This window comes from Dromaius novaehollandiae, chromosome 20, assembly GCF_036370855.1.
Source record: "Dromaius novaehollandiae isolate bDroNov1 chromosome 20, bDroNov1.hap1, whole genome shotgun sequence".
Lineage (NCBI taxonomy): Eukaryota > Metazoa > Chordata > Aves > Casuariiformes > Dromaiidae > Dromaius > Dromaius novaehollandiae.
In genome coordinates, this window is record NC_088117.1 from 10,090,580 (window position 1) to 10,118,141 (window position 27,562).

The window sequence follows — 27,562 nt, forward strand, 5'->3', positions numbered from 1 at the left end:
CATTTGCACATTGAAAATCTCCGGGCCTATGTCGTGCTGCGGAGAGAGTGGGGGAAAGCTAATCTTTCTCCAGTTGCAATCATCACCCCCGATTATTAACTTAGAGGATTAGGCATGGCACTAATTGAACAACAACAAAACCCAAACGTAATTACCCTGTCCTTTCTCATCATTACAATCTCCTTGCGTCTGATGGAAGCTGTTTGTGTAGAAATGGAATGAGGCAAATGAGATAAACCCAACACGTAAATTCATTAAAGCCCTTAAGTGTAATTGATTCCAGCTTCTCGGAGAGTCACAGGGACTGCTCAGGGACTGCCCCCTGCTTGCAGGGAAACGGCTGTCCTTCGTCCCCCGACACCTACTCCTGGTGACAGGCTGGGGCCAGCCCAGTCTCAGCCTCCAGCGCCAGCCCTACCTCAAAACTGTTCCCCAAAGACAGCCCAGACCCATCTCAGTGAAGGAGGACGTGCCCTGGAGCAGCCTCGCAGAGCCAGGGGGGACTTGCCTGATGTCGTAGCCGTACATGTCCTTTTCCGGACGCCCATGGATGACCCAGTGAGCCAGCTCCCTCCCGCAGCCACCTCCGAGCATCATTCCTGGGGAAAGAGACAAGGACCAAAGTGAGGCAAAGAGGCTAAATCCCCCATTTAGTTGCTCAGGGTCTGCCTGGGATTTAAATGCTCGCAGAGCTTAGGACGCACGAGATGTGATTGCTTCAGATCTCCTCTTACCAGCACTGTTGAAGCCGCAGCCGAGAAAGAAGCCTCGGACTTCTGGGGCTTCGCCCATGAGCGGCTTGTGGTCGGCTGTGAATGACTCTGGAAGACAGAGACAGGAGGATCCATCAGTAAGGCCAGGCCAGGCGTTTCGGGGACGCACCACACACTTTAGGAGCAGGGTTACTACAGCTTCCAGTGTGATCTCATCCTGCTCCTCCTCCCGGAGAGGTCAATGGAGTGAGAGTCAGACCAGCCCCGAGCACTTCCAGCATCTCATCTCGGGCTCCCTCCATCTGCCACTTCTCCAGCAGGGCCCAGGCCGCAGGGACCAAAGGGAGACTGCCAGGTGCTGTGACGCCCAGCACGGCGCCTGGCTCTCACGCAAGCTCCTCAAGCAAGCGTGTGCAGACATTGCTTCAGAAGCCGGCATAAGTATATACACACATACGCGCATGCATGCGCACACATATATATAGCACTGCCAGCGGGAGAGGCAGGCGCTGGTGGCAAAACCAGCTGCTTTGCAGTTCTGCCCTTGCATGGCCTGTCAGAGCAGAACACCGCGAAACAACCTGATGGAAGGGGTGTAATCCTCCCAGGTTTAAGGTGATCTATCCAGCCACGTGAAAGGAAAGAGAGGAGAGAGGGTTAAGTCTGCTTCTTACCACCCACTGGCAATGGCCAGTTGGCTTTCCATGATCTCGGTCCTCAGGAGAAGGCAAAAGAAGAGTCAGCAAGAGCGAATTAATACTTTGGGCAAGAACCACGTATCTGATGCTTGTCCCACATCTCATTCAGTGGAGTCCGTCACTCCAACACTTAAGTTCCATTACCATAAAAATAAATATTGAAGTACCTTGTTGGCCTGAAGGTACAGCAAGGCTCTTCAGAAAGCGAGTTTAGAAAACGAGGCCCATTTCTCCCCTTGTTTGCAGACTGTTTCCTATAGCTACACTTGGTGCCTTTGAGACCCTTGCTGGCACCCTGTCGTGACCCATGATTTGGCTACTCATTCCAGAGCTCAGAGGAGTGGGATGAGCATTTGAGCCAGCTCTGGGTTGAATTCACCTTGAAACCCCCAGAAGTGGAAACAGCAGCCAGGGCAGTAACGCCTTAAACTACCCCAGCGATGTCTGCTGTTGTCCCAAGTGCTGGGAGCACGAGCGCCGTGGCACTGCTGGGCACACAGGCCTCCCTTGCAGGTCCCCACAGGCCTCCTCTGCAAATGACAACTTTCTAAAAGGGGTTAGTTGTTCTGTTGGTGAAATATTTACCATGCAGAGGAAATGACAAGCATTTGCTATTTGCTTCAATCAGTGCGACTCAGCTGTTGCAGGCAGAGCAGATGCTAGCTCAAATCAAGTAGTAGGACGGGAGGATTCCTGCTGCTTTGGAAATTATATTACTGTATTACAAATATTAGGCATATATCTATAAGAAGTCAGCCTCTCACTGGGGACCACCAGCTGTACTTACGCTGCAGTTTAATCAAACCTGCACTACCCAGGGGCAAGGCCTCCATCTTCTACAGGCATGTTTTATCTGCTTCGGGGCAAGAGAGGTGCCCTACTTTCCCTTTGTACAACAGCACTGCTCCCTCCCTGAGGGGCTAGAGGGTTTCCTTTTAAGTGCTTCAGCAAAAGGAGAGCTGATTTTTTTGTAACGTATGGTGGATTTCAGGGCCAAGCAAAGGGGCTGGTGATATTGTGCAAGGCTTGGATTCAACTGCTGGCGGATCCCATGCAAACTTTCCCATAATGATAGCATCATCTGAAGTGGGATAGGCCAGCTACTACTTGGAAGGCCCTAAAGAAATGTTATTGCCTTTAACTCCACACCAGACACTCTTTGATGTAAATCTTGGTAAATCTAATCTGTCCAGGAGCCTGGAAACCCATTGTAAAAATAATAGTAAAAAATAACACTTGCAAAAACACAGGCCACTGCTTGAGAGCATCTGTCCCTTAAGTCTCCAGTCCAGTGGCAACATCGTCAGCTGCAAATGTTTTCATTTTTCTGTGAATATCTGTTAAAACCCCCCTCAGTCCAGACCAAGAAAGACACTGTCGGGTAACTTTCTCCCCAACTATTCATCTACCTATGCTAAGCCTAGGATGCCACCTCTAGGAAGACAGCACTATTGCAGCTAAACCAGAGTTTCTCTGTGTTCAGTGAGTTTCTATCTTCCATAGATTATGAAGTTTCCTGCGGACACAGCCCACTGGAGGATGGTGCATCGCCCTGAAGCTCCCCAGCCCCTGCCTTTCTGCCCGCCTGGCCTCGGTGGGCTTCGGAGATGCTACATCCCTTGCACCTCGGGCCAGCGCTCACCATCCGTTCGCGCACTCTCGCAGCGGGAACACAGGGCAGCAAGATCTCATTGCTGAAGAGGACAGGATCTGCAAGCTCCCTAACACCAAGGGCTGTCTGGGACATGAGAGGCTATATCAGAGAAAGACGATGCACAACAGGAAAATAACATGCTGTATAAATTCAGAGGTTTGGCAGAGCCAATCTGCCCATTCCTGCTTCCCTTCCGCCCCCAAGAATGACAAACCCGCCGATCATTGCCACCAGATCTACAATCTTTCCAAAGCAGACATGTGCAAGAATCAAAACAGCCACTGTGCCAGGAGAGAGAGACAGCTCTGCCAGGCTCGTCAGTGCCAAGGCAGGTCAGTTAAGTCAATATTGGCTCTAATTAACATTCTCACAAGCTGCTTGAAGCAGAGCGGTTCACAGGACGTGCCAAATTCTCTCCCGTCTTTGAGCACATCAAACGAATCATTTCCACCCCAATCCTAGCATCCCACGGCCACATGGCAAGGTATAAGCAAGGAATAAATGGGGCCATATGGGCAAGAGCCAAGGCAGGAAGGAAGGGCTGGACCAATGTGCAGGGTGGTCATGGCACACAGTGATCTGGAGAGCCATTTTCAACTCCTAAATCTCAGGCTCAGCCCATACTAATACCCTCTCTGCTTTTTGGTCAGGGTCTGATCCCCCGTGCTAATACCATACCTGCCAAGATTTATCTGGAGGTAAGGTGTCAGCATGCCTCCAAAAAAAGCTGTCAAGGAACATAGCTGCCATGACACCACTACTGAAATATTACCTGGCCCGCAGACGGTGGATTTAATTCCTGTTTTCTCCAGCACTGGCACTCTGTTGACAGCACCTTCAATGTGTTGCATGAAAACATCCCAGTCCAGATCAAAGAGGCCAAAAGCAAATTTTTCAGACACCTGAAAGTGAGAAACAGGGATCAGGACACAAAAGGAGAGTTTGGCTTACAGTACAAGAAATTCTCAGCTTTGGTAGTCTCTAAGCCGAAAGCAGACACTGGCTTTGAGACTGGTTTCTTTGGGTCTTCATGAGCTGCCCAGACAAGCGTCAAGGTGTGAACCAACCAGAGCAGAACGTGAGCGCGACCTTCTGCCCTCCGCAGACAAGTGACTGTGGGCATGGACACCTTGAACTCCTCCCATATTTTCTGGGAGAGTGGAAGAAGACCTTCTCCCTCAGATGGAGAGAGAAACCCTGGCTCTGCAGCACATCTTTGGAAGCTACCTAGGGGCAGATTGGCCCACCCGTCCAGGAGGAATGCAGCACCAAACTCAGAGAAAGGGCTGGGGAAAGAGCCCAAACTAAGACACCTCCTTGGTGACTTGATGAAGAGCTTGCAGCAGGGCAGGGAACTGCCTAGTGATCTCCTAAATCCTCCCCAGGGTCAGGCCAGCTTTCTCATCTCATTTTTGCTAGTGGTGCATCCTGTAGCTACACCTTGGACAGACCCAAGTGGAACATGCTCTTGTGCTTTCCCCACATCGCCCACCACCTCCTGGGCCTCGTAGAGGCTGGTTATTAGCAGGTGCTGTTCTGTGCTTTCTGGCACATGAGCCAGGAGATGAGGAGCACACTTCAGCACCCACTCCATCAAAGTGGGTTTCCTGGTAACATGCCTCACTTCCTCTGAAAAAACCTCTCGGCATTGCTCACCTCCTCCCAGAATATTGGATTTGACTCATATCCACCCACAGAAAGGGCATCGCCTTGGAGACGGAGATACACTGAGGCGTCGTGATCTCGAACGTTCGGCATGTTCTAAAAATAGGGAGGGAATGTGGAGGGGTGAGAGGGGACAGGAGGGGCAAGACTGGGCAGGAGGGGCTGAGAGCTGCCTGGGAGCTCCTGCCCTCCATCCATGCTCATGGGGTGGTCGTCTTCTCATCAGCAAGGTCAAGCTGGACAAGCTGGTGCTCAAATACCAGCATGTTTTCCTTGCTGCCTATGCCCCCAGCACATCCATGGCATCAGCAGTGGCTCTTCTGAGGCTCCCGCAGCCCCCAAATCTCCCCTTGGTGCCCATGTCATCTATGGGGGGCAGGGACACCCGGTTCAGCTCCAGCAAACCCAATCAAACCACCAGCAGCAAAGTGGCTTATGCAGCTTGTGGGGAAAGGAGAGGCTGCAACGATCGCACAGGCTGAGTCCACCCCCAGCACGTCGGCCACATGCACCAGCCCTGGGCCTGATGTGGAGCAGGAGGTGCTGAAATGGCCCAGGCGCTGCACAGACCCAAGCACGCACTGCAGCACACGCCTGGGAGCTGCCGGGACCCCGCGTCTGTCCTGGGCTAAGGGGAGCGAGAGGTATTCACAAGGCCTGAGTTCAGGCACACAAGTCAGAACCAAATCTCAAACAAAGCTTGCCTAGTTAATAACTAACCAACTCCAGAAACGCCTGGATGAGCATGAAGTTAGTGAGAATGGGTGTATAGATGCCAGAGCAACACAGCCTTGCCTTTCTGGGTGTTCCTGTACCGCAAGCAAGGTGCTGAAGCCGCTCCGATGACAGCGAGCCCCTGTCATGTTTTGACTCCGGGCAAAGGAAGAATCATTTCTCTCCTACCCACCAACACAGGAAGATACAACAGTGCAGGCAGCAGCGTGCAAAGAATGAGGCATTCGTTCTCTTCAGTAGCGGATTGACAAATATTTAGGTAACATAAACAGTATTGTTGTAGGGCCGACTGTATTTCGTGTTGACAAACAAACTTAAATGGATTAAACAAGGGGCATCGGGGTTTGCAAGCTGCAGCCTCTTCTATGAAAGGTCTCTTTTGCACCATGTTTGCACAGCACAGTGGAGTTACTGGAATATAACTATAATCACTGATACCAGCATTTTTTAAAATGAAGTATCGAGGACTGAAAACGCAGGTGCAGACTGTTTCGGTGGGATGGGAATTAAGCAGTGTGATACCCTCAAAGCCCATAGAGCCTGCGTGAATGAAGTCTGCTTTGATTCACAAACAAATCTCTGTAGCCAGAAGGTAGGAACAGATTTCTTGGGATGGTTTAGAAATGCTTGGAGAGCTGTACCTCTTCCTGTTGGGGATTGGGACCTGTTCAGAAAGTGTTTGGCATTTTTATGAATGCTGTTATGAAACACAAAACACATCAGAGACCCTATAATAATCCTATGGAGGGAAAAAAGATAAAGAAAAATTATCCTACTAATCAAAACCTTGTTAAATATTAAATATGACTCTGTTAAGGTAGTCAGGTACTCATGCGCATTTGCTATGAGGAGAAGCTGTGTAGCCAGGCAGCTGTAACACCGACTCAAGCCTCAGAGACCTGAGCTCTGTCCTGGCTCTCCCCTGGGCTCTCATTTCTCCCCTGTAAAACAAGGGCCTGGAAAGTGCCTAGAGATCTGCACCAAGGAGCCTTAGGTAAGCGTCCATAGCAGCGGCACTGCTATTGCTGCTAAATAACTGAATGGTGCATAAACATACGGGCTCCAATTCAGCCTTCCAGGCAGAAAATTGTGCTTGGTGTGGAGTGCCTTGTTCCATTTGTACCTGCAGAGCTTGGCCCGGTGGCACAGGCTTGCCCTGAAGGTGGGAGGGTGGGGAGATCCTGCGGTCCAGGGGTGCTGGGGTGCACCATCCTGTCTCCTTCTGCCCCGCACTGGGGCACGGGAGAGCCAGCGCTGCCCTCCAGCCATGGTTGTGGGGATGTGGGTTGTGGGGAGCCTCTGGAAACGTCCACTTTTGTCACTGCGCTCATGTTGCCAGAGGGGTATCTAGCTGGGAGCTCAGGCACAAACTCAGCAGTGTCTGGATGGGAAATGTTGCAGCCAGTAATGACGCAGAGAGGACACAATGCATCTCTTTCTGTTTCAGCTGGGGCTGGGGCCTGTGCAGACAAGAGGCTGAGGACAGGAAAACTCATTGTTCTGATCACGCCAGGACCAGTGCGCTAAATACCCAGCTAGCTTTTAGCATGAATCCTGTGTGGGGTAATCCTGCACACGTAAGCTGCCCTTTGGGCGAGCTAGCATTCACGACCGCTCTGATTTGCACTCACACACGCAAAGGAACCAGGTAAGCCCCGACCCCACGTGCCCAGGGCTGCCAGCAGAGCCACCGCACTGCATCACAGTGCCAGACTGACCTGAATGCCCTCGATGCGCTCCGTCACCACGTAGGCGTGATGCATCGCCACCAGCGGCACGTGAACGCCGGCCATCCGGCCCAGGGTTGGGGCCCACACACCTATTGGAGAGACAACCCACCCCACACTGAGCAGCCACAGCCTGCACAAGAGTCCGCGGCAGGATACCTAAGGCTGTTTGGGGGGCTACAGCCAAAAACACAGAAACAAGGATTGAACAAGACCCTCTGGCTCTTGCAACACAAAGCCACATCCTTCCTTGCAGCCAGGCTGAGGTGAACAGGCTGCTAGCCCCAGCAGGACGGTCCAACACCCACACTGCTTTTTGCCCCATACCTGCACAGTTCACCACGCAGGGAGTCTGTATAGTCCCATAGGGTGTCTCTACCGCAGACACCCTCTTCACACCCAAATCATCGACTTTGACCTGGATACCGGTCACTGGGCAATTCTCTATAATCTAGTGGCAGAGAATGAGAGACAGTCATTGGCAGGGTCGAAACATTAGCAGGATAATCCAGCTTTCCTGACATCTGGTCCCAAAATCTCTCTGTGCTGGGAAAGGTGAATCTAAGCAGAGGTCTGACATTGGCCACCTTCCTTTGCTTGTAAACAGTTATCACTGTTATTGCTAGATAATAACATTCTCACTAATTGTGGGCTTAAACGGCTGCTACCAGTTACTCTAAGCACCTGTTATTGCAGAGGATGTTTATTATTTACATGCCTTGCACGTGAGATAAGCAATATGTGAAAGATGGGCTGAGAGCCCCTGCCTTGAAGAGTAGACTGTGCTACTTTACCCTAAAACCTCTACTTCTCCCGAGGACCCCACCTTGGGCTCTGCCTCATCTTGCTCCCAAAGGCTTGTTTTTCTTCCGTATAATTTTCCTAGACCTCACAGCTCCAGCGTAACACCAGCCCCTTGCTAGCATTGCTGCTGTGGCTACAAGAGCCATCAAAGCCAAACAGGACAACCTCCTTTCCAGGCAAACAGGCCAACTGGAAACACTGCAAGAGCAGCTCTGCTTCAGTGTGAAAGGAGGAGCTGGGAGCAGGGGAAGGCAGAGGATGATACCTCCTCTCAGTGTCACTAGGCATTAATTAGTAATTACCGCAGCGCCTCTGGCAGTTGCTGCTCTGGCAAGAGTTGAGCAGGTGCCAGCAGGATCCATGGTGCCGTCCTTAGGGACGTACAGCGTGCCGTACAGGTCATCCACGTTCATCAGCGGGTACAGGTCCTTGGTCTCCGAGGGGGACAAGACATAGGACTCCACACTGTAGACCTTCCCAAGCTGCAAACCAGATGAGAGAACGGGGAATTCATTGGGCAACAGAAGCTTTGGACCATCACATGCTGGTGGATGAGGAAGAGAGCCCTGGGACGTAATTAGCTCCCAGATAGCCTTGCATGAACTTCCATGCCTGCCAAAGATGCACTGCTGCTCTGAGCTGCTCTAAGGCAAGCCCCAAAACAGAGAGCATGATGAACATCACAGGAAGGTCTCTAGAGCTTTTAAGGGATCACTGTCCCATTATTCCCATATCAGCTGCCTGTGCAGCTGGAAAAAATCCATGGTTGGGTTTCGCTTTGCAAAGCTCAAGTGAGATGCGTTAAATCTAGGAACTTTTCTATCAAGGCCTAGGAAGAGGGCACAGAGGGTTAGAGTAAGGATACCATGCCCATCCAGCATCATCTGCACCAAGAGGTCAGCAAGCATTAACAGCGATGCTGATATTTCCAAACAAACTATTTCATTGACAGCACAGCAGCTTAGGGACTGAACAGAAGAAGCTGCTGTCCTAGAGCCTATATGTACTGCAGCCCTTTGAAATCAAATGGCAGCATCAGCCGGGCAGGTCAGGGCCCCGGACCAGGTTCATGTAGCTCATGCATGGCAGAGGAACACTTAGCAGCAGAACTTGAACCCCTGCCTGGCTCTTCCACATCGCTGGCCACAGCTATGCAGTTCCTCCACCTCCACAGACCTCTGTGGCGCGAGGGACCCGTTAGCAGAGGACATGTCAGGTCAAACCACATAGCTTGTCCGCAGGGGCAGCTCTCAGGTGGCTTCTCCACGTGGACCAACCTCAGCCTACGTTGAGGGGTCCCGGACTGACATACGGCCAAGCCCATCTGGCCAGTGATTCCTGTTCCCTGGCCTCACCTTCCTCCCCAACGAGGACACTCGGCACCTTACGGCCTGGCCTCGGGGCAGCCATTGAGCCTGTCCTCGAATCACACCTCGGGCAAATGACCATTCCCCAGCTAGGAAGGTGTGGAGGGATGGGCCGTTTAAACGCCCGGGGTTCGTTTGCTTTGGGAATACCGGCTCGAGCAGGAGGAAGTTGAACAAGGCTAGGAGAGAAGGGCCAAGGGGGGACCCGGGGCCGAGGGCTCGTCCCTACCGACATGAGCCTCTTGTACTCGTCCAGCCGCTGCTTGCTGGAGGCGATGAAGAGGCCGCCGTTCTGGATCCAGCCGGCGTGCAGCCCCGTCTCCTCCGGCAGCTCCCGGCTCACCACGTGGCGCGTGTGGGCCAGCAGCTCCACTTCCACGTCGCTGGGCCGCAGCTGCCACAGCAGCCCTGCGGGGAGAGGAGCCCGCCGCTCCGCACGCCCGACCCACCCGCTGACGGGGGGCCAGGCGGCTCCCCAGTCCCCCGCCGCCTCCCCCCGCGCTCCGTCTCGCGGCCGGACCGGAGCTCCACGAATCATGCATTTCCCCCACCCTGGGGTGTTTTTTGAATGGGAAAAGAGGGGGAAAAAATGGTTTCTGGAGCTGATCCCCCCCATCTCCTAAAACATAGGGCATCATATTGAAATAAGGCCCAGTTCCCCCCTCCGTGCCAAAGGAAATCGTTCTGGCTCTGCAATAAATAAACAAGCAAGCTCCGCTGGGATTTCCCCAGTCATATAAGGCTTAAAGAAAAGGGGTGGGGTAGGATGCTTTCTAAAAGAAGGGAAACCCCGAGGGGCCGCGGGGCAGCCCCGGCAACGCTCGCGCTCACCGGCCGTGTGCCAGGTGGTGCCGGCGGTGAGGCGGTCCCGCTCCAGCAGCGTCACGCCGCGCACCCCCATCTTGGCCAGGTGGTAGGTGGTCTGGCAGCCCAGGCTGCCGCCCCCCACCACCACCACCTCGGCTGCCGCCGGCGGCTGCGGACGCCCGGGGCCGTCGCCGCTCCCGTCCTTCAGCGTCTGGCGGTACGGCACGCTCTTCTCCGCCGTGGGGCCGGGGGTGCCGCCGCTGAGGGGCCAGGGGGCTCTCCAGGGAGCGGCCCGCCGCAGGGCGCGGGTCAGGGACGCCATGGCCACCTGCAACGCCCGAAAACGCCATGCTGCTGCGAGGGACGGGCCTGGTGGCACCCGCGGCGCTGCCGCCATCCTCGCCCTCGCCTCACGCAGCACCGCCGCCATCCTGGCCCTCGCCTCACACGGTGCCGCCGCCATCCCGGCCCCAGCGGCGCGGTGACGAGGGGGGAAAGGCCCGAGGCGTCCCTGGGCGCCCCTCTCCTCACAGCCCCTTCCCCGTGTGTCCGAGCAGGACCCCGGGGCACCCTCGTGCTGCCCCCAAACGCCCTCGAGGGGCCCAGCTTTGAACACAAGACGGGTGATGAGCTGGGAAACGCGCGGATCGCGACCACCGCAGGTTTTCGTGCCCTGGGGGCTGCGGGGGCCATGTAAAGGCACAAGATTTGCCTCCCAGGGAGCTGAGCTGGCTGCTGGAGGGGGACGGATCCTGCGTCGGCCGGGCGAGCGCTCCGGCCCCCGCACGGGAGGCCCCTGCTCACCCCGGCTCAGGGCAGTGTCTCGGCCCCGCGAGCCGGCCAGCGAGATCCTCACCCCCTTCTCGAGGGAGAAAGCCCCCCCGAGCTCACACGGAGCTGGCAGGGTCCCATGGTGCCCCCCCGCTCCGCCACGCCGCCCGAAACGCACCCGCCACCCCCCCGCCGCCACGCCGAGCCAAACAATCCTGCAAAAACCCGGCCGGAAATCCCGCCGCGGAAATCCCGCGACAGCCCGGAGGAAGAAGTTTCTCGCACGACCAGCCGCGGGCTCCCGCGCTGCCCCCGCCGCGTCCCCCGACTCACCGGCGATGCCGCCTGCGGAGCGGCCTTCGGGCTCAGGCGGCGGTGGTGGGGGCCCTGCCTCCCCCGACGGCCCCCTCCGCGCCGTCCGTCCGTCCGTCCCGCGCCACGCTGCCCTGCCGCAGAAACATTAACCAGCCGAGGGGAAAACGACACCGACCCGGCAGCCAGCTGCAGCCCTTCCAGCTGCCCGGGGCGGGCGGCAACAAGCCAGCCCTGCTCGCACCCCTTCTCGCGCGTCCGCCGCTCCTCAGCCACAAACAAAAGTCAGCGAGAGCGGAGAAATCAGAAACGGCAGGAAAATGCTGTTTTTCTCCTCCCTTGCTCGGTGCCCGGCACAAAACAAACAGCCCAGCTGGGGCCGGTGCCCGGGGGTGCTCGCCGGCTCCTGGGCTCGTGCTGCAACCACCCGGCCCGATGCCACGAAGCAAACGCAGCGAGGAAAAGCAACATCTGAGCCTCCTGCACGCGTTCCCAGCGGTTACATTTTAAGGGCAGAACTCAACTAAATTTACAAGGTTCCTAAGCCAGACCTGAGGAGCCTAAAGCTAAGGCGGGAACACCAAAAATCTATTCTAGAGGGGGGTGGAAAACCCCCTTAATTTAGGGCTCCCAGCCCAGAGCTTTGTTCTTCAATCTGCCCAGAACTCTCTGCCGAAATTAGGGCCTGTTTGGGCAGGATATGCACAAGCCGTAAGTTCTTTTAAGGAGCCTCTGCACAGCGCAATTTAGCTATCTCGGAGAAGCAGGGCTCTGGGTGGAGCTGCGGCTGGGTCAGGCAGTTGACAGCGCGGGGGCCGAGCTGCATCTCCGGCCCCTGTGCTCAGGGCCCCCTCGCCCCGGCCCGCCAAGGAGAGCTGCACGGCCGGGAGCCCGGACACCGGCGTTTTGGGGCTTTTTGCCCCCAGCAGCGCTGTGACCCTGGGTACCGCCCCGCTTTGCTCCCCATCTCCTAGTGCCTTTGCATTTTCCTTCTGAATACGCCACGGGGTAAAGGGTGTGCATCCAAACTTCCCCAGCCTGGGAAGAATGAGAATATAAGGGACGGAGTGCCGCTGTTTCAGAATTCCTCTCAGGCAGCATTTCTATTTTAAAGATAAAATCATTTTCTTACTACATTTTGGAGAAAGAGCCCAAATTTCCCTAAACTCAGCAAAAACTAGTCAGTCAAGATAACCCTCACCCAGACAAAGAAATGCAAACAAGTCTAAACTCTTGTTTGCGGTGGGCTGTTTTTGTTTGGCAGGACAGAATCATTTCATCAGTATGTACTAATTACAAACATAACCTTTGGGTTAGACACGACCTAAGGCAATACAAGCTGAAGTACGTATTACAACAGCCCGAGATGTTCCTCGAGCTCACAGCAGCGCTAGAAAAGCAGCGGAGAAAGTGTCTGTGGCTTCAGTGCCTCTGAGCGCTGATGCTCTGATGCAGCTACAGAGCTGAAACAAGGGTGGGGTTTTTTTTGATGTTCAGTCCTATGTAGACAGGGCCTAAGCCAGCTTCCTCCTTTCCATGTAATTCACAGATTAAGTATGAACTAGAGGAGCACAGCGGTTTGTGCATGCCAGCTGGAGTTTTCCAGGTCATATCAAACATTATGGCTAATGCACAAACGAGCTAGTCAAGCGTGTTGCAAAACTGCAGCTGATCACAGCGTGCAAGAGGCTGCAAGCACGTGCCCAAGCCACCCCCAGACGGGTCCACGTGCAGAGCCTGCCTTGCCATTCCCCAGCATTGCACTCATTTGAATTTGGTCTTGGGAAAGCAATAAAGCTTCGAGGTGCACGACCCTAAATTGAAAGCAGCCTTGATCCGAGGCAGTTGGCCAGGCAGCCCCCGCCATGGGCTCTGCTGTCCGGGAGGTTTGCAAGCCTGCTAATGCCCCGGGAGGGCTGCTCCTGCTGTGGCTGCAGCGCCCAGCCGTAGCTGTGCACAGCTAACGAATACACCTTTTATCCCCATGGCATCAGACTTCCCACCTGCTCAGCCCCGCGGGAAGGTTTGGACTCGTACTGGTGGGGACCCTCCACCACCATCGTGTCCCCAGGATGCAGTGGAGCCCGTCTATCTACGCCCAGGTCGCAACGCTGCAGCTCCACGTGCCTTGGAGAGCCAAACGCCACTGTCTCTGCCACCAAGGAGGCAACCTGTGGGGTGGCAGCAATGCCGTAGGGACAGGACCTTGCATGAAAGCAGATTTTTGCGTTTACCTGGTCTTGCAGCAGTGTCAGCAGCCATCGGGCAGCTCTGCCCTCCAGCGCTGCGTTCCTGCAGTCCCACCGCGACTTGGGGGTCCGACGCCGGGGTCCAACCTGTGCAGGGCTGAGGCAGTTGCTTATAGCTGGCAGGAGAGCACCAGGGCATCGAAAATCTGCATCTCATACATTGTGCGTGTTGGAGAGCATCCCTTAGACTGACCAGCAGTGACAGGGAAAGGGTTTATCCCTGGCAGGAGTTGTCACTTCAGACAAAGTTAAATATCTGGCTGAGCAGTACCTTTCCAAACCAGCACCCAGGAGCCTGAAAGCTCCCAACTAATATCCCGCTTCTGGTAAAACACCTCTGCTCATTTCTACAGCACCTCTTAGCAGACCCTCTGAAAGTCAAAGAGAACAAGAAAAAACACTGCAGACTTCACAGAGCTGCAAACACTTAATATGTTATTAGTACTTAAATCGAATAGCAGCTCACTGTAGCATCTCCTGTCCCTGCTCTGGGGTGAAACCTTCCCTCTCCTCTAGAAAGGCCTTAGGTACCTCTTAAGCAACTGTGTGACTTTTCATTGCTCTGGGAAATGCTGCCCTGTGTAGGCCAAGTGGGATTCTGGAATATGATACTAAAGTAAAAACCATGCAAAATTATGCTCCTTCTCTCAATTCTCCCCCACCTCTCCCAATGCTTCAACTGGGAGCACGAAACCCCCCCGAAGCACAAAGCCATGCAGCCGGGCGAGGGAGCGCGTCCCAGGCAGCAATGTGAGATGACTGCACTAGAACAACTGCTAAGGAAGTAAGAATACCGATAGGCAGATGATAGGCTTTAAAAACCACCAATCTTCAGTAGTACTTCACTGCAAAGACCAAAACCTGACGCTGTGGGAAGGTTTTGGACCAAGTTTTGGAAGGGATGTGAACTCAAATGGTTCGTAGCATCGATCAGCTTCAAGCCTGTGAGGGTCAGAAAGGACCCGTCCCCCTCGAGCACCCTAAACCACTGCTGCGCCCCACGTCCCCACTGGAACCAAAAAAGGATTTAGTGGCAAGAAGCCCAGCACAAAACCGAACCCTTTAGGCAGGAAAGAATGCATGTTTATTGGCAGTAAAAACCATGGTTGGAAAAAACCTATCAGCAAAATTACACTTTTTTTTTTTGTTGTGGAATTTACTCTGATGCATTGTAACTTAAAAAGATCTGGAAAAACCACATGCAAAGGGGTTTCTAAGTAGCAGCTAAAGTTTCTATTCCAGCATTACAAGCTATTCCAAATGATTTCCAAATTCCCAGCTATAAACTATTCCATAAACAAACAGTTTTATCTTTAAATCCCCTCCACCCAACCCCACTCTACCCCAGTTAGTGCAGTGCAAAGGAAAAACCCAAGGAATTTACATATTATTTTCCAACGTATTCCATTGCAATTTTGAATGTTCTGCGATGAACTAAAATATATATACAATTTTCTCACCGTCATAAAAAACATTTCCCTTCTTATTCACAGATATATATTGTGGCAAATGGTTGAATAATTACTTACAAACAAAACAATCTTTTTTAACAAGTTTCTTACAACAGTAAACACAAGAGAGATCTTTTCTGAGGAATGACTGACTTGGCTGGGCACTGGGGGGGAGTCGCTCATCACTTATAGGCAGCTACTGCATCTATCACACAGTTCGGTAACTGGTACTAGACACACTACAGGGTCTAAGGAAGAGAGATGGCTCCTCATCTCCTGCGACAGAGATGTGCACGCTCTTCGAGAGGGGATGCCCTCGCTGCCACGAGAAAGTCTGGAAAATGAGGTGTTTTAAACAGGAGGGTCACATAAGGCTTTAGCAGTATCTGAGGCATATGTGAACCGCTGCGAGTTTTTCCGTGTGTGTGTGTGTGCGTCTGGTCCGCCTCAAATATGCCCTCAGCTACACCAAAACTACACAAAACAAAAGCAAAGAAGCAGAAGCAAAGCCCTTCGGCTTGGGCAGAAGAGAGCAGGGGATTTCTGAGCTCCTTGCTTGCTACACCCCAAGAGTTTTCCCTTCCAGAGCACAAATGGTTCAGCTACTTCTGCCAACTGGATCCCTTTAAAATATCCCAAGCGAGCACCGAGACAGTCGTATTGGCTTGGCCTGGAAGAGATTAGCACCAAACAGTACCTTGGTAGAGCCACTCACCATCGCTTTGCAGAGCAAAATGCACAGCGGGAATTTCCCCCGGCCATATGCTGGGTACAGCCTAAACGCTTGCAATGCGACATATCCCCATGATACAGCACAACTCAGGAGCTTCACCGGCAGCCGCGGCCCCAGGAATCGTGGAGCACCGGGGCACTCGCTCGACTCCAGGCCCTGTTGAGGAGCAAAGCGCAGCAAAGCGACGGGGCTTAGGGCTTGTCACTGGGCAACAAAATTTATCTTCAAAGTTAATGTTTCCCTTTTCACCAACAGCCCCAAACTCTCCTCTTTAATATCCTGAGCAGGCCACTGCTCTTCCATTTGCAGGAAGTCTTGGCATCCTGGTGTCAGAGACCCAGGGCTGCTCCGGAGATGCGGGTGCGGCCAATGTCACCAGCCTGGACAACGTCAGCGTCCCCGGACGGGCACCAGCACAATGCCAACAATCCGGCTCGGAGACTCAGCGCCCCACAGCAAGGCCCCGGTGAGCCCCAAGGCCTGTTTGGCTGGGGAACAACTTCAGGGCATGGAAGCACCAGCTCCAAAGGGTACTTATTCGAAATGACCGGAGGGCATTTCTGAGGGCTTGAAAATAGGATAGAGGAAAGCTGTTCCTCGCACACACACACATTTGTTTGAAACAGAGCACTTTGGAAGGAAATCATGGAGCTGGAGAGCAAAGCCAGTGCCTGGCAGGAGTCACTTGGCCTGGATTCCCACCCGACAGCTCTGCCTATCTGCTACAGGGGGTCGCAACTTGGAAAGCAACAAACTCAGAAGGACAGTACTCGGGACAAAGTGGCAATGCAAAGAGAGACGGATCATCTCCTTTACAGCAACAGCAGCAGGTAACAACCAGTGGGAGGAAAAGAAGGGGCAATGCTCACAACCCCCAAAAGTGCATACAGATGGGGAAGAAGAGATGCTTTCACAACCTACTGAGATAAATCGGGATGTGATACTGTAGCCCTTACATGGGTTCGCCCCACTGAGCTTGGTGAGGTGGGACTTCTAACAGCTGCAGGAAAAGGCAATCACCTCGGCCCAGGCTGCTCACGTTCACGATAAGCTGGGAGCAGCGGCATGGCGGACCTGCAGATGCACGCCCTTGTCCACTCCTGCGTGCGTACCTGGTGCTCAGGTGGCTTCCAAAACCCTTGCTTGGCAAGGCATGCTTCCCGGTCCCGCAACGTGATGAGACCTCCTGCTAACCAGTGGGACCAGTCAGCATCCAGGGCTGTCCCCTCCACCCTGAGCAAGTCTAACGGGACTAAAGGTAGTTTTAAAGAAAATGGGCTTGGGATGCCAAAGAGGTTTTTTCCTGCCCTGCTGGGACCTGGAGTTCCACTTCCAGCCTATGTCTGCTGGTCAAAACCGCTCCTTGTTTTGCAGCTGGCATCCGTACAGAAATAACAAACAGCCATTTCCTTGTTCCAAGGACGGGTGTCCCCGCGCTGCTCTCTCACCCCAGCCAGAGAGCAGTGGCGCTGGGTGCTGCTGCTCAGCCTACCAATTAGACTACCAAAATCGTCGTCCGGGGGAGTCCGTCTGAGCAGCAGGCGAGGCAGCTTGGCAGGCGGGAGACTGCGTTTCCTCGCAGCAGGGGCTGCATCGCTCCCTCTCCTTGGAGATCTGAAAACGCTCACCTTCGCACCCCCGGGCACCAGCCCGGGAGCAAACCTTCAGCTTCACCCTCCCACCAACACCACGGCGGATTTTAAAACACGAACGAGTTTGGACACCATCCTCTGGCGGTCACTGCATAGAGTCTTTCAGCTCTGTCCATGCGGGGGAGCGTGCCTTTCCCAGGACTCTTCTGCAGCTGCTACACAAACGTTATCTGATAGACCATGAATCTTCTATACAAGTAACACAACCAAGGCCAGCGGCAACCCCCGATGCACGCGCACACACACACACTGTACAGAGGAACTGATTGCTAAAGAGTCTGCAAGAGACGTGTTGCTCTCGGCAGTACTGGGAGACGTCCGACTGTTTCACTTGGAGCCTTGGGTGTCGGGACAACTGTGCACGGTCTGCAGCGGCTCGTTCTGGGCACTCGATGACTCTTCACCAGACATCTCCACCATCATTGCACACCCTCCTCCTCCACGTATGTTGAGGGAAACCAACCAACCTGTAGGGGAAACAAGAGAGCTGAGCAGGAAACTCAGGAGCAGGAGGGGCCTCCTGTCCTGGCACCGGGTCTGTTCCCCCGCCGCCACGCTGTGATCATGGGGAGCTCTCTTGCAGGGCCGTTTGTTCAGCACGGGAGGTGCCCGCATCCCTGTGCCAGTCCTCCTGATACACGGTGGTGACGGGGAGACGGTGCAGTCATTACCATCATCCGGCACTGCAGCCCAAGGCTTGCAACTGTGCACAAGCCCTCGTGGCATGGCGGCACACAGGTTGTCAGCAACAAAGACGGGATCAGGGCACCAAAAATCTGTCCCCAGCGCTATGAACTGTGAGACACCCGGGCAGCCCATCGGCCTACTGCTTTTCTCCAGGGTGCCGAGCCTGTCGCTTGCAGAGCCATTCTGGCACAAATTCCTCACGTGCCAGCTTCAGGAAGAGCAGAGCCAGACACGTCCTTGCGTGCCTGCCTGGCCACAACCCGCTCCCACCTGCCTGCACGTGTCGGGGGGGTCGCGTGCCGCTGTCAGACACAGCACTGACATGCGACACACATGACTTGCAGTATCTGTTTACGCGCTGGTTCTTGTGACACGGCAGCACATCCACGAGCCAAAAAAGAGCAAATGTGAGCTGGATGCAGCCCCTTCCCCCTTCCCTTTGCTTTTGTGAAAGCATTTTTTGGGGAGGCTGCAGTCAGGCAAGCTCTGACCAACTCTGTGGTTAACAGCAGGGAGGACCATGCGCTACAAAAACAAGCTGGGACATTATCAGCAACCGCAGCGTCAGCTCCAAGCTGCACTTACTCTGCCGTTGGTCTCCCCCTTCCACCATCCCTGGTCGCCGCCTATCCTGCTGTAGATCTTCACCACGTCGCCCTCTCGCAGGGAGAGCTCCCGCATGTCCCGTGCTGCAAAGTTGTATCGTGCCACCGCCGTCCCTACGACTCGTGGGGTGAATACTGTGAGTGGACAAAGCAGAGGGAGTCGGGAGCTGCTCCACCACGCGGGAGCAGCCGAAGCCTGGGGAAAGCTGCGCTAGGTTCAACCTGGGTTTTCCACCACGGTCCTTGTTTCCAATGCAACACCGCGACCCGGATCGGCTCAGATGTTGGGGCTGGCCTTGCGTGAACTTCTCAGCCACACGCAGACCGGGGTGTCAAGATTAATGCTGGGTTTTAAACGTCTTGGTGGGGCTCGGTCAGGCAAGCCACTGTCTGCTAAGCAGGAAGGGGATGGTCTACGAGGGGCTTCGAGCCACTAGTGGGGATCACTGTGGGGAGCTGGGGTGATAGGCATTTTTGTGAGAAAGATAGGAGATGGTAGAAGGAAAAGATTTCATAGGATTAAAATGATCATTGATAATGAAATCATGGAAAAATCCTTTTCCACCCCTACTGTCAGGTCTGGCTGCCTTACGGCTCCCAGCACCTGAAGGGGCCACATCATCAAAGGGAGATTTGACAAATCAGTTTGTAGTTAAGATGCTTCAAAGCTAGGAGTTATTGGGATTAGTCCCTGCAGCAGATTCTCCCATGGGTGCTGAGCAAAGCCTGTATGTTTTGCCTTGAGGAGGAATAAGCCACTAATCTGGTATCCTCTCTGGTTTTTGTCCCTGCCAATGACCAGCACAGGGGCCTTGGAAACTTCGTCCCAAAACAGACCAACATGTGCAAAAGTACCCTGACAACCCTAAATCCCAACTGATAATCAGTTTGTGACGTGAAGCATGAGGCCTGAGATGCCCAGGGACACCAGGAGAGCCACAGACGCTCCTGGAACCTCTCACTCTTGGAGATGACAAAAAATCAGAAATTGATGCTCAGCTGTTGGTGAGGAGGCCATGCTCCCCCCAAAAGCCATCTCAGGAGCTGGACCTCCGCCAGCACCGCATGAACCCAGCACTGCCAATCTCCACTGCTTCAGGCCAGGAGGAACTTGTGTGGAGAGGGAAAGCGGCAGGAAGGTGTTGGTGTCCTTTGCACAAAGGAGCGGCAGTGAGGAGGGGGAAAAGCAGGAGAACGGCTTAGCTCCCCTGCCCCACAGGTCATCACCTACGCGGGAGGAAGGAGGGCTGGAGAGCAATGGTAGGAGGGATGGGACGGTCCCCATGCACCCGCTGAGCGAGTGCTTCAGGGAAGCGGAGAAGAAAAATGAAATGCACCCTTTTGACATTGGCTGGGGGGAAACGACACCCTGAAGGGACTCTGAGTTTCAGCAAAGCCGCACTGTTGTCCCAGAACTTTCGAGTATTACAGAGCTGCAAATTTAAAGTTTGCAAACCAAGGTTGAACTAAGTTTGGGGAAAAGCTTTGCCCAGATTTTCAGCTCTCAGGATGGACGAAGATGAGGATGGCAATGGAGACAGTCCATATACACAACATACAATCACTGGAGGCTCGTTCGTCCTTGCCAGGCAGCCGGGCTGGAGAACGGAGCGAGAATCATGACAGCTTTGAACTCTTTCATCAGGAGCTTGCTCAGAGCCCATTTCCACACAAATTAATGTTCTGCAATGCTTTTATGCAGAAATGCAGGTAAAGGATCCCAAATACCCAGATTTTTTTTCTAATTCCCTGAAACATTAAGTGTTTGATACCAAACATGGCATCAAGAAAAGCAAGTATGCCTTTGCAGATGATTTTCCCTGTGCAGTGTAAAGCAAACACCGAAAGGTAAAAGCATAAACAGGAAGAAATGAACAGGCACATTTTTGCTCTGATCCCTGCTAAACAGGGAGGAAGATACTAGTCTGCAACATATTTGGATCAACAGGGTTCAAAGGCCGGAATACACCTGGCGCTTTCTCTAGTGAACATGGGCCACAAAATACATTTGACAGCACAGGTCCCCTGTCTCCTTAGCAAGGTGCTCCTGAGCAGGCTTAGATAGCAGAGCTCAAAAACTGCTGGACATTGAGATGTTCTCCTTGTGCAGCAAGGAAAAACAGTCTTGAAGATGGTGTGATGCCAATGCTCATTCTGTGAAACACATGGGATAAGCAGGTCAAGCTTGAAGTACATCATGAGATCCCAATGCACTAGCTTTACTTTCTCATAAATTTTCTTCCCCTTTCTCAATAGTTACAGCTCCGGCTCCTCCTGCATCGTTTTGGGGGAGAGAGGGGCGAGTACATTTAACTTCTGGCAAAGTCATGATTAATTGACATTTTTTTCCCCCAAGCTTTGCCCCGGGGCAGCCCTGGTGACCCCCTCAGCTCTCTGCGGGCGGAGAAGGGGCAGCGGGGACCACGCGGGTCCCGCTGGCGATGGCTTTCAAGCGGGTGATGGTGGTATCCTGGTACAGGCGGAGGTCTCTCCCTCCGGGAAGGACGGCTAGGAAGCACTTCCCTCCCAGGAAAGGAAGGCGCTAGTACCTGACCAGAAGGGAGCGGAGGAGGTCTGAGAAGAAAAGTTGAGGCCCTGAGGACTGAGAAAAGAAAAGTTGTAGGAAGCGCAGGAGGCTGCAAAGAGGTTAGAGAGAAACAGAAAGAGGCAGAACACCAATTAAAAAGGAAATAAAAAAAAAAAATAAAAGCACAACGCTGTCAAAGCCAACAGGGAAACACAGCACAAAACCGGCGGCAGGTCTCGCGCGAGGGCTCGGAGCGGCGAGCGCTCGCGGCCGGGGCTGGTCCTGCCCTCGCGGGAGACCGGGGCAGCTCTCCCTCCCCGGGGTCTCAAGGCCCCTCTCTCTTTTCTCCCGGTGGAAAACACCCCTCTGAACCAAGCGAAAATTTCATACTCCAAATGCATCTTAGGGCTGTATTTTTTTTTGGAAAAGAAACTTAATCACTTCTTATAACTGTTTTTCTTTGGTAGCCTTTCTAAAAATGGAAAAAGTTTTTAAAAATATATTTTTTTCCCCACAAAGATGTTAATTTGCGCACTCAAGCTTTTAGGTAAAACTTAAAATTTTGTATTAATGCAAATTTCACTTTTCATTTGTTTCAACTTTTTTTTTTACTAACCATTTCTCCCCTCGGCTCCATTAAAGGCAACCCACTGGGATTAAAACTGTCACAAGTGACACTGAAATCGGATCCATTAAAACACATGCACGAAAACTTACGTGGGCAGATAAGACACAACATATCCTGCTAATGGTGAAACAGATCACTCTGCTCATTTAACTAGAGGCAGATGGGTCAGATCCTGCAGCAGAAGATGCTCTCCTGGCAGACCAAGTGCGTTTGCACCACATAAATGACGGCAAACCACTACTGAGCACAGTTTGGAAAGCTGCAAGTGGGAAAACCAGCCACAGGCAGCAAGAACGCTCCCTCGGAGGCTGCTGCCCGCTACAAGGAACCAAAACAAACCGAGAGAGAGCAAAGAGAGCCCCCAACTCAGCGTGGTCCCTAAGGGCACCATCTCCACACCTGCAAGAAGAGTCTTCAAAACACTTCAAAACATAGCAAGCAGGAGCCTCGCTTGCAAAGTGGGGGGTTCAGACCCACTGTGGGTGCATTCCTGGAGATCTGAGAGGCCTAACAGCAATGCTATAAACTCTTCCATTTAACAGACAGTGTTCCTACGTCTTCCTGCAAGCATGCAGTTTTCTTTTAGATATCTGAGTTAGGTTTACTGGTGTCCACTACCGCGTTTAACCTCGGTTTTACCTGGAGAGCGGGTGAAGGTCCTGGAGGTAGAACGTTCCCGAGATTTGTACGGGTATTTTAATGTTGTGTCCAGCTGTTTGAAACTCTCTTTCAGTGAGTGGCTCTGGTAGTATTCAACCAGCTCCTAGGAAGGACGAAGGGACACCCGGTTACATCGGTGGTGCTCTGCGTGCTTTGCAGAGAGCCAGCCGTGGAGGCAGGAACGGCACGGGGGTTCAAAGCAGCTTCAAAACCATACCAGAAGGCTTTCAAATTTTTTGGCTTCTGTGATGTGAATCCAGTTGTCCTTCTCCACCACCTTAATGTGCTTCACTTCCTCATTAAACCTGCAACGGGAAGCAAAGATGGTCAGAAAGTTTATCTGCGTGACAGCATCATCTTGCCCCGTGCAAGCAGCAGACCTGGGTCGGGTTTGTGCCCAGGCGCTGCCGTTCTGGTGGGAAGACCTATCTATCACCTGGAAATGCAGCCCACAGGCGCTTTACCCTCCCAACGCCAGCGGTCGCGGCTGTACTCACTTAATACTGATTGCAAAGCGCTCAGCCTCTGCCGGCCTCTCTCGAATCAGGTAAGTGCCGCTCACGTGGGACTTCAGCAAATTGTCCGTCTGCTGCCGCTCCATGTTCCCTGCAAACCTAAGCCGAGAGCCCCCGTGAGACGTCACGCAGCCAGCGCCTGCCTGTGCCCCGGCAGCTCGCGCGTCGTGCGTGACCGCCCCTTCCCTCCAGCGCGATGAGCTGTACGTTCTGCTCCACCTCTCAAGTTTTTGCTTATTTAGGGCAATGACTCAAAAAGCAGCTTTCAGAGGCACAAAGGGCCCTTAAATGTCCACCTTTCCGTGGAAAGCCGGCATGTAAGAGCTCATTGCATCTATGCAAATCCTGCTTGCTCTCTTCCCCCTCTCACTGCAGGGCAGCGAGGCTGCCAGAGGCAGGCATGCGGGAAGAAGAGGTGCTGTCCCTGGAGCGAGCAACCGTCACAGCATGGACACTTGTTAGGAGGCTTTCTTCACGGGCCAGGGCCTCCAGAATTGTGCATGTTAAGTTTATTAATTAAAAATTAATGAATATTTTAAAAATAGGCATGTTTTAGCCAAAAAGATCCATCTTTTTTGAAAGGCAAGAAGGTTGGGCAAGTCGAGAAAGAGGTCTCATCCAAAACCTTGTAAGCAGAAATGAAAGTGCCCAGAGTCACAGAAGAAGCTGTTTAGCCACCGAACAGGCACTAATGAATGATGCGGAGCGCAACATCCTGCCTTTGAAGTCTCTTATGTCTCCAAGGCACCTAGAAAATCACACTAATTGGGAACACGTCCCCAGGTGAACAAGACTTTAGCAAAGGTTGGGGAGAGGATTTAGATGCATGAATTTGGAAAACTAGATGGAGCTAGAGAAAAGCAACAGGAAGCAAGTGAAGCACCAGCTTCTCCTGCCAAGTCTGCCAGAGCCGCGGTATTGCTCCCTCCCTCCCTCCCTCAACTGCGTGCCACTGCCATGAGATGGGGACTCTGCACCGAATATATGGGAGAGGAGAAGGGACACCAGCGCCTCTCCTTTTGTCTGAGCCCTCCTCGCTGCCGGCAGGGAAGAAATCCCCACTGACGCTGCAAGATGCGGATGCAGCTCTTCAGCTGAGCTCAGGTTTCAGCACTGAAACGCAAGGGCAGCGGGGTGGTCGGGCAGCTCAGCCCCGTCTCCTGCAGCCTTCTCACTGCCAGACATCAGGAGGGGACGCAGGAGGAAGAGCGCTTCCAAAGCGCATCCATAATTCGTTATTACAGACTGGATTTGTGACAACGTAACAAAATTAAAAAGCAAAGGCGATATATCTTCACGTCCAGAGAAAGACATGTGTAGCGTGCTGTCCAATTAAAGGGCGACTCACCAAGGGTACGCCGTGTAGTCTATCTCTCTCGACGGAGGCCGGCTGTTGGGAGGCTGGAGCAAAGACAACATTGCTCATTACCGTGGAGCCCAGCACCTAATTAGGTTATAGATCAGCTGCGAGATGCTCCTCTCTACGGGAGGGTTTTTATGTGCCAAGCAGTTGCTGAATTATTGGCTTCGGGGTTGGAGGACAGTGTTATAATCAAGTACTTGCTTTCTCATCCTCCCTGCCCAAAACAGCTGTGAGCAGCATACTGCTTTTGTTTCATTTATCTGAGCCTTTTTTAGTTGGGAAGCAACTGACAGCTTTACAAAGAATAATTAAAAGAAAAAAAAAAGAAAAGAAAAAGTACAGCTTTTCTGTACTGTGACTGATCTCGAAGTGCTCTGCTACCGAGTCAGCACCGCTCTCTTTTTGCAGAGGAGGAATCAGGGTCTGGACCTGGTCACGCCAACCATGTGTTTGGGACTAGGGGGCCGAGACCCACCTGCAAGGAGATTTGCAACCATGGGATGGGGAATCCACTTTCCCTGCTAATTCTGCCACAGTAAAAGGCCTCATTAAAAGCCCATAAGCTTAATGGGAAAAACAAGTTCTCTCACATATGCAGGCATGTTTTGGCCCAGTGATGGGCTGAATCACCGGTCCTAAACTGCCCTCACTGAGGAAATCTTAACAATGCAGCAGCCTTTCCCATCAGGGAGGGAGGAGGAAAAAAACATGCATTTTGGTCAAACAAATCAACGTTTTCCGTCAACACTTCCCATGTCGGGCAGAGACGGGCCGTGAGGGAAGACGGTCATGCTAAACTGCAGGTCTGTGTTTTCAGCTGCTCCCACTTGAAAATCTTCTAGGTGCTCACAGATAGGAGAGGAGAAACGCAGGAAAGTGTGACTGCTCTCAGCCAGGACGACCAGAGCCACCGAAAAACAGAGCATGGAAGTCGCCAATAATCCCCAGGGGGGCAGAAATATTGCAGTGTTGTTTTAGTACCTGACTTTCACCCAGGGATTTTGCAAGAGTTTACCTCAGAGAAAACCGCAGAGCTTTTTATTTAATTAAATCAATAGGCAGCAGCACTTTGATTAACCATCGGTCGCTAAAATCTAAAAACAAAGTGGCCATGAAATCCCACCGTGCTGGGATGAGAACCGGGAAAGGCACCATCAGAGGGAGCTCCAGCAAGGCCTCCAGGTCTCCAGCAAGACCCACCAGCAAAATTTCCAGCTGCAAGCACTGCGCCATGTGAACCCGGCATCGTTAAGTCTGGTTTTAAGCACTTACCCTTGCATCAACAGGACAGGGCTTTACCGATGAGCTGGGAAAATAGCCCGACTTCTTCGTCTGCAGCAACCTCCCCTGTAAAACAACGAGGACTGGCACCAGCCCGGGATGTGTGCGGTGGAGAAGTGGTTTTCCAGCGCGGGTGCAGGGCACTGACCCCCCCACAGCTCCCGGAGCTGGTCCAGGCTCTGCACACGCCTTGGGGACCCCATCGCTCCTCCGGGGAGCTGCCAAAACCCCGGCACGTCCCGGGGCTCCCGGAAAACCCAACAGCTAAGAGGGGCTGAGGCAATCCAGAAGCCACTGGCTTGAAACCTGCTGGAAATGTCCCAAAGGGAGAAGCTCTCACCTCCCACCACTGCGAGTCCGGGTCCCCCCTCAGCAGCTCGATCACATCTCCGGTTTGAAACGTGAGCACCGGCTTCCCGGGAGGCGCGGGGTTACCATGGTAATTCTGAACCGCCACCATTTTAGGCCCTGGAAGAGAAGGGAAACCGTTTCGGTACCTAGTCCCCTTTAAGAGGAAAGGAAAGAAAAAGCCCCTTTTTGTGGGAATCACACATCCAGCAGCCCCAGCGGGCGGGATTCGGGGGCAGCAGGCAGGAGCACACAGGATCCGCGCCCACGGCACGCAGTCCGGGCTTCCAAAGTTGCATGGATGATTGAGCTTAACAAGCAAAAATAAATCAACGAAGAGCAGAGCCAAGCCGAAGCTCCGGCTCCAAACCCTGCACCTGGATTGGACTTCGCCGTTCCAGGGAGCCCCGTTGAGCAATCCCCGCCGCACCAAGCCACGCCGGGCTCAGCGCTGACGCCCGGGATTGCAAAAGGGACTAGTAAACACTCGGCTTCCATCAAATTTCACCAGAACCCGGGACTCGAATGCCCCTTGGCCCCTGGCAGTTTGCAGCCAAAGTCTGGCTGTCTTGCAAACAACTGCACATTAAATAAGCTTTTCAAATTGTACTAAAACCACAGTGTTTATCTTCCCAACGCCTCCCCGCCTCCGCCTTCAGCTGCCTCCTCCCTGCCCAGGCAGAGCACTGGGCCCTTTCAGGTTTTTAACCACCAGTTTGATTTAGGTTTCTTTTTTCCAGGCTTGGCTTCCCTTCAGACAGAAAAGGCACACAAAAACAAATTGTTCCTTCTCCTTCGAGACGGAGCATGGGCAGGACAAGCCCAGCAGGCTGTCAAGGTTAGTTTTAAGCAAAGAAAAACAAAAACATCGCAACAACCATCGCGACCAACGGCCCCATCAGAGGGCAACGCTGGGAGCTGCACCATCGCCGCAGCGCCCCGGGGACACGCTCCCGCCGGAAGATGTTTCCCCCCGGCCTGTCGCTAACAAGTGCCTCCGCTGGGACAGGTTTGGTTTATCCCAAAGGAAGATCAGGAACAAATGAATTCCCCGAACTTTCCTTCTCTGCCTTGAGGGGGGAGTTATTTATGTGAGGTGTAAAAGCTGCACTAGCACGGCAGCACAGGTAAGCGGCTGAGTGGCCAAGTGCAGTAAAACAAATGACACGGCGCTGATGGTCGTAGCAGAGAAGGAGTGAAAGCCCTTCTCCAGCATGGCAAAGAGCTGAGCACGGGGAGGAGAAGGGTCTTTCTGCAGGAGACCCGCTCGCAGCTGCTGCCTTGGGAAGCAGAAGAATCAGATACCGCTGAAGCCCATCGCTGGCTGTGCAGACAACCGGGCACCGCTCTGCACCAATTAACGCTCCTTGCTGTTTTAGACAGGAGCTTTCTCCATCCCCCATGCTCAAGTTTCATTGACACCTTCAAAATCAAGACGCCTTCTCTACTTGCTCTCTTGCAAGACAGTAATGCCCTTACCAGGTCCGGCGCCCAGGGACTCCTGCAAAGAGAGAGGAAAAGGTCTCAGTGAGGGCACGGTGGTCTCAGCTCTCCGCACGAGCACCCGTCAGAAGCCACAGGGATGAGAAATCATCTCCTCCGGCCTCACT

General features: G+C 53.3%; 2 protein-coding genes across 4 annotated transcripts in view; both read right to left on the reverse strand.

Moving 5' to 3' along the window:
* SARDH (sarcosine dehydrogenase) overlaps positions 1-11,829 on the reverse strand; it is a 36,399-nt gene extending 24,570 nt beyond the window's left edge. The window contains exons 1-11 of one of the 3 annotated variants that reach the window (XM_064523835.1): positions 11,498-11,829; positions 11,275-11,382; positions 10,195-10,498; positions 9,593-9,771; positions 8,299-8,478; positions 7,520-7,643; positions 7,184-7,284; positions 4,722-4,826; positions 3,838-3,967; positions 735-821; positions 509-599 (exon numbers count right to left, since the gene is read on the reverse strand). In XM_064523835.1, the coding sequence (XP_064379905.1) occupies positions 509-599; positions 735-821; positions 3,838-3,967; positions 4,722-4,826; positions 7,184-7,284; positions 7,520-7,643; positions 8,299-8,478; positions 9,593-9,771; positions 10,195-10,492 (1,295 nt within the window). In that variant the 5' untranslated portion in view covers positions 10,493-10,498; positions 11,275-11,382; positions 11,498-11,829. The other 2 variants (XM_026094486.2, XM_064523836.1) reach the window with 2 other exon arrangements.
* Positions 11,830-14,563: 2,734 nt separating this feature from the next.
* The window catches only part of VAV2 (vav guanine nucleotide exchange factor 2), a 147,800-nt gene continuing 134,801 nt past the window's right edge, over positions 14,564-27,562 (reverse strand). Inside the window, exons 19-27 of the mRNA XM_026094434.2 lie at positions 27,432-27,453; positions 25,945-26,072; positions 25,596-25,670; positions 24,309-24,361; positions 22,943-23,059; positions 22,663-22,750; positions 22,425-22,548; positions 18,611-18,765; positions 14,564-17,805 (exon numbers count right to left, since the gene is read on the reverse strand). Of these exons, the coding sequence (XP_025950219.2) occupies positions 17,758-17,805; positions 18,611-18,765; positions 22,425-22,548; positions 22,663-22,750; positions 22,943-23,059; positions 24,309-24,361; positions 25,596-25,670; positions 25,945-26,072; positions 27,432-27,453 (810 nt within the window). The 3' untranslated portion in view covers positions 14,564-17,757. The remainder of the gene's footprint in view (positions 17,806-18,610; positions 18,766-22,424; positions 22,549-22,662; positions 22,751-22,942; positions 23,060-24,308; positions 24,362-25,595; positions 25,671-25,944; positions 26,073-27,431; positions 27,454-27,562) is intronic.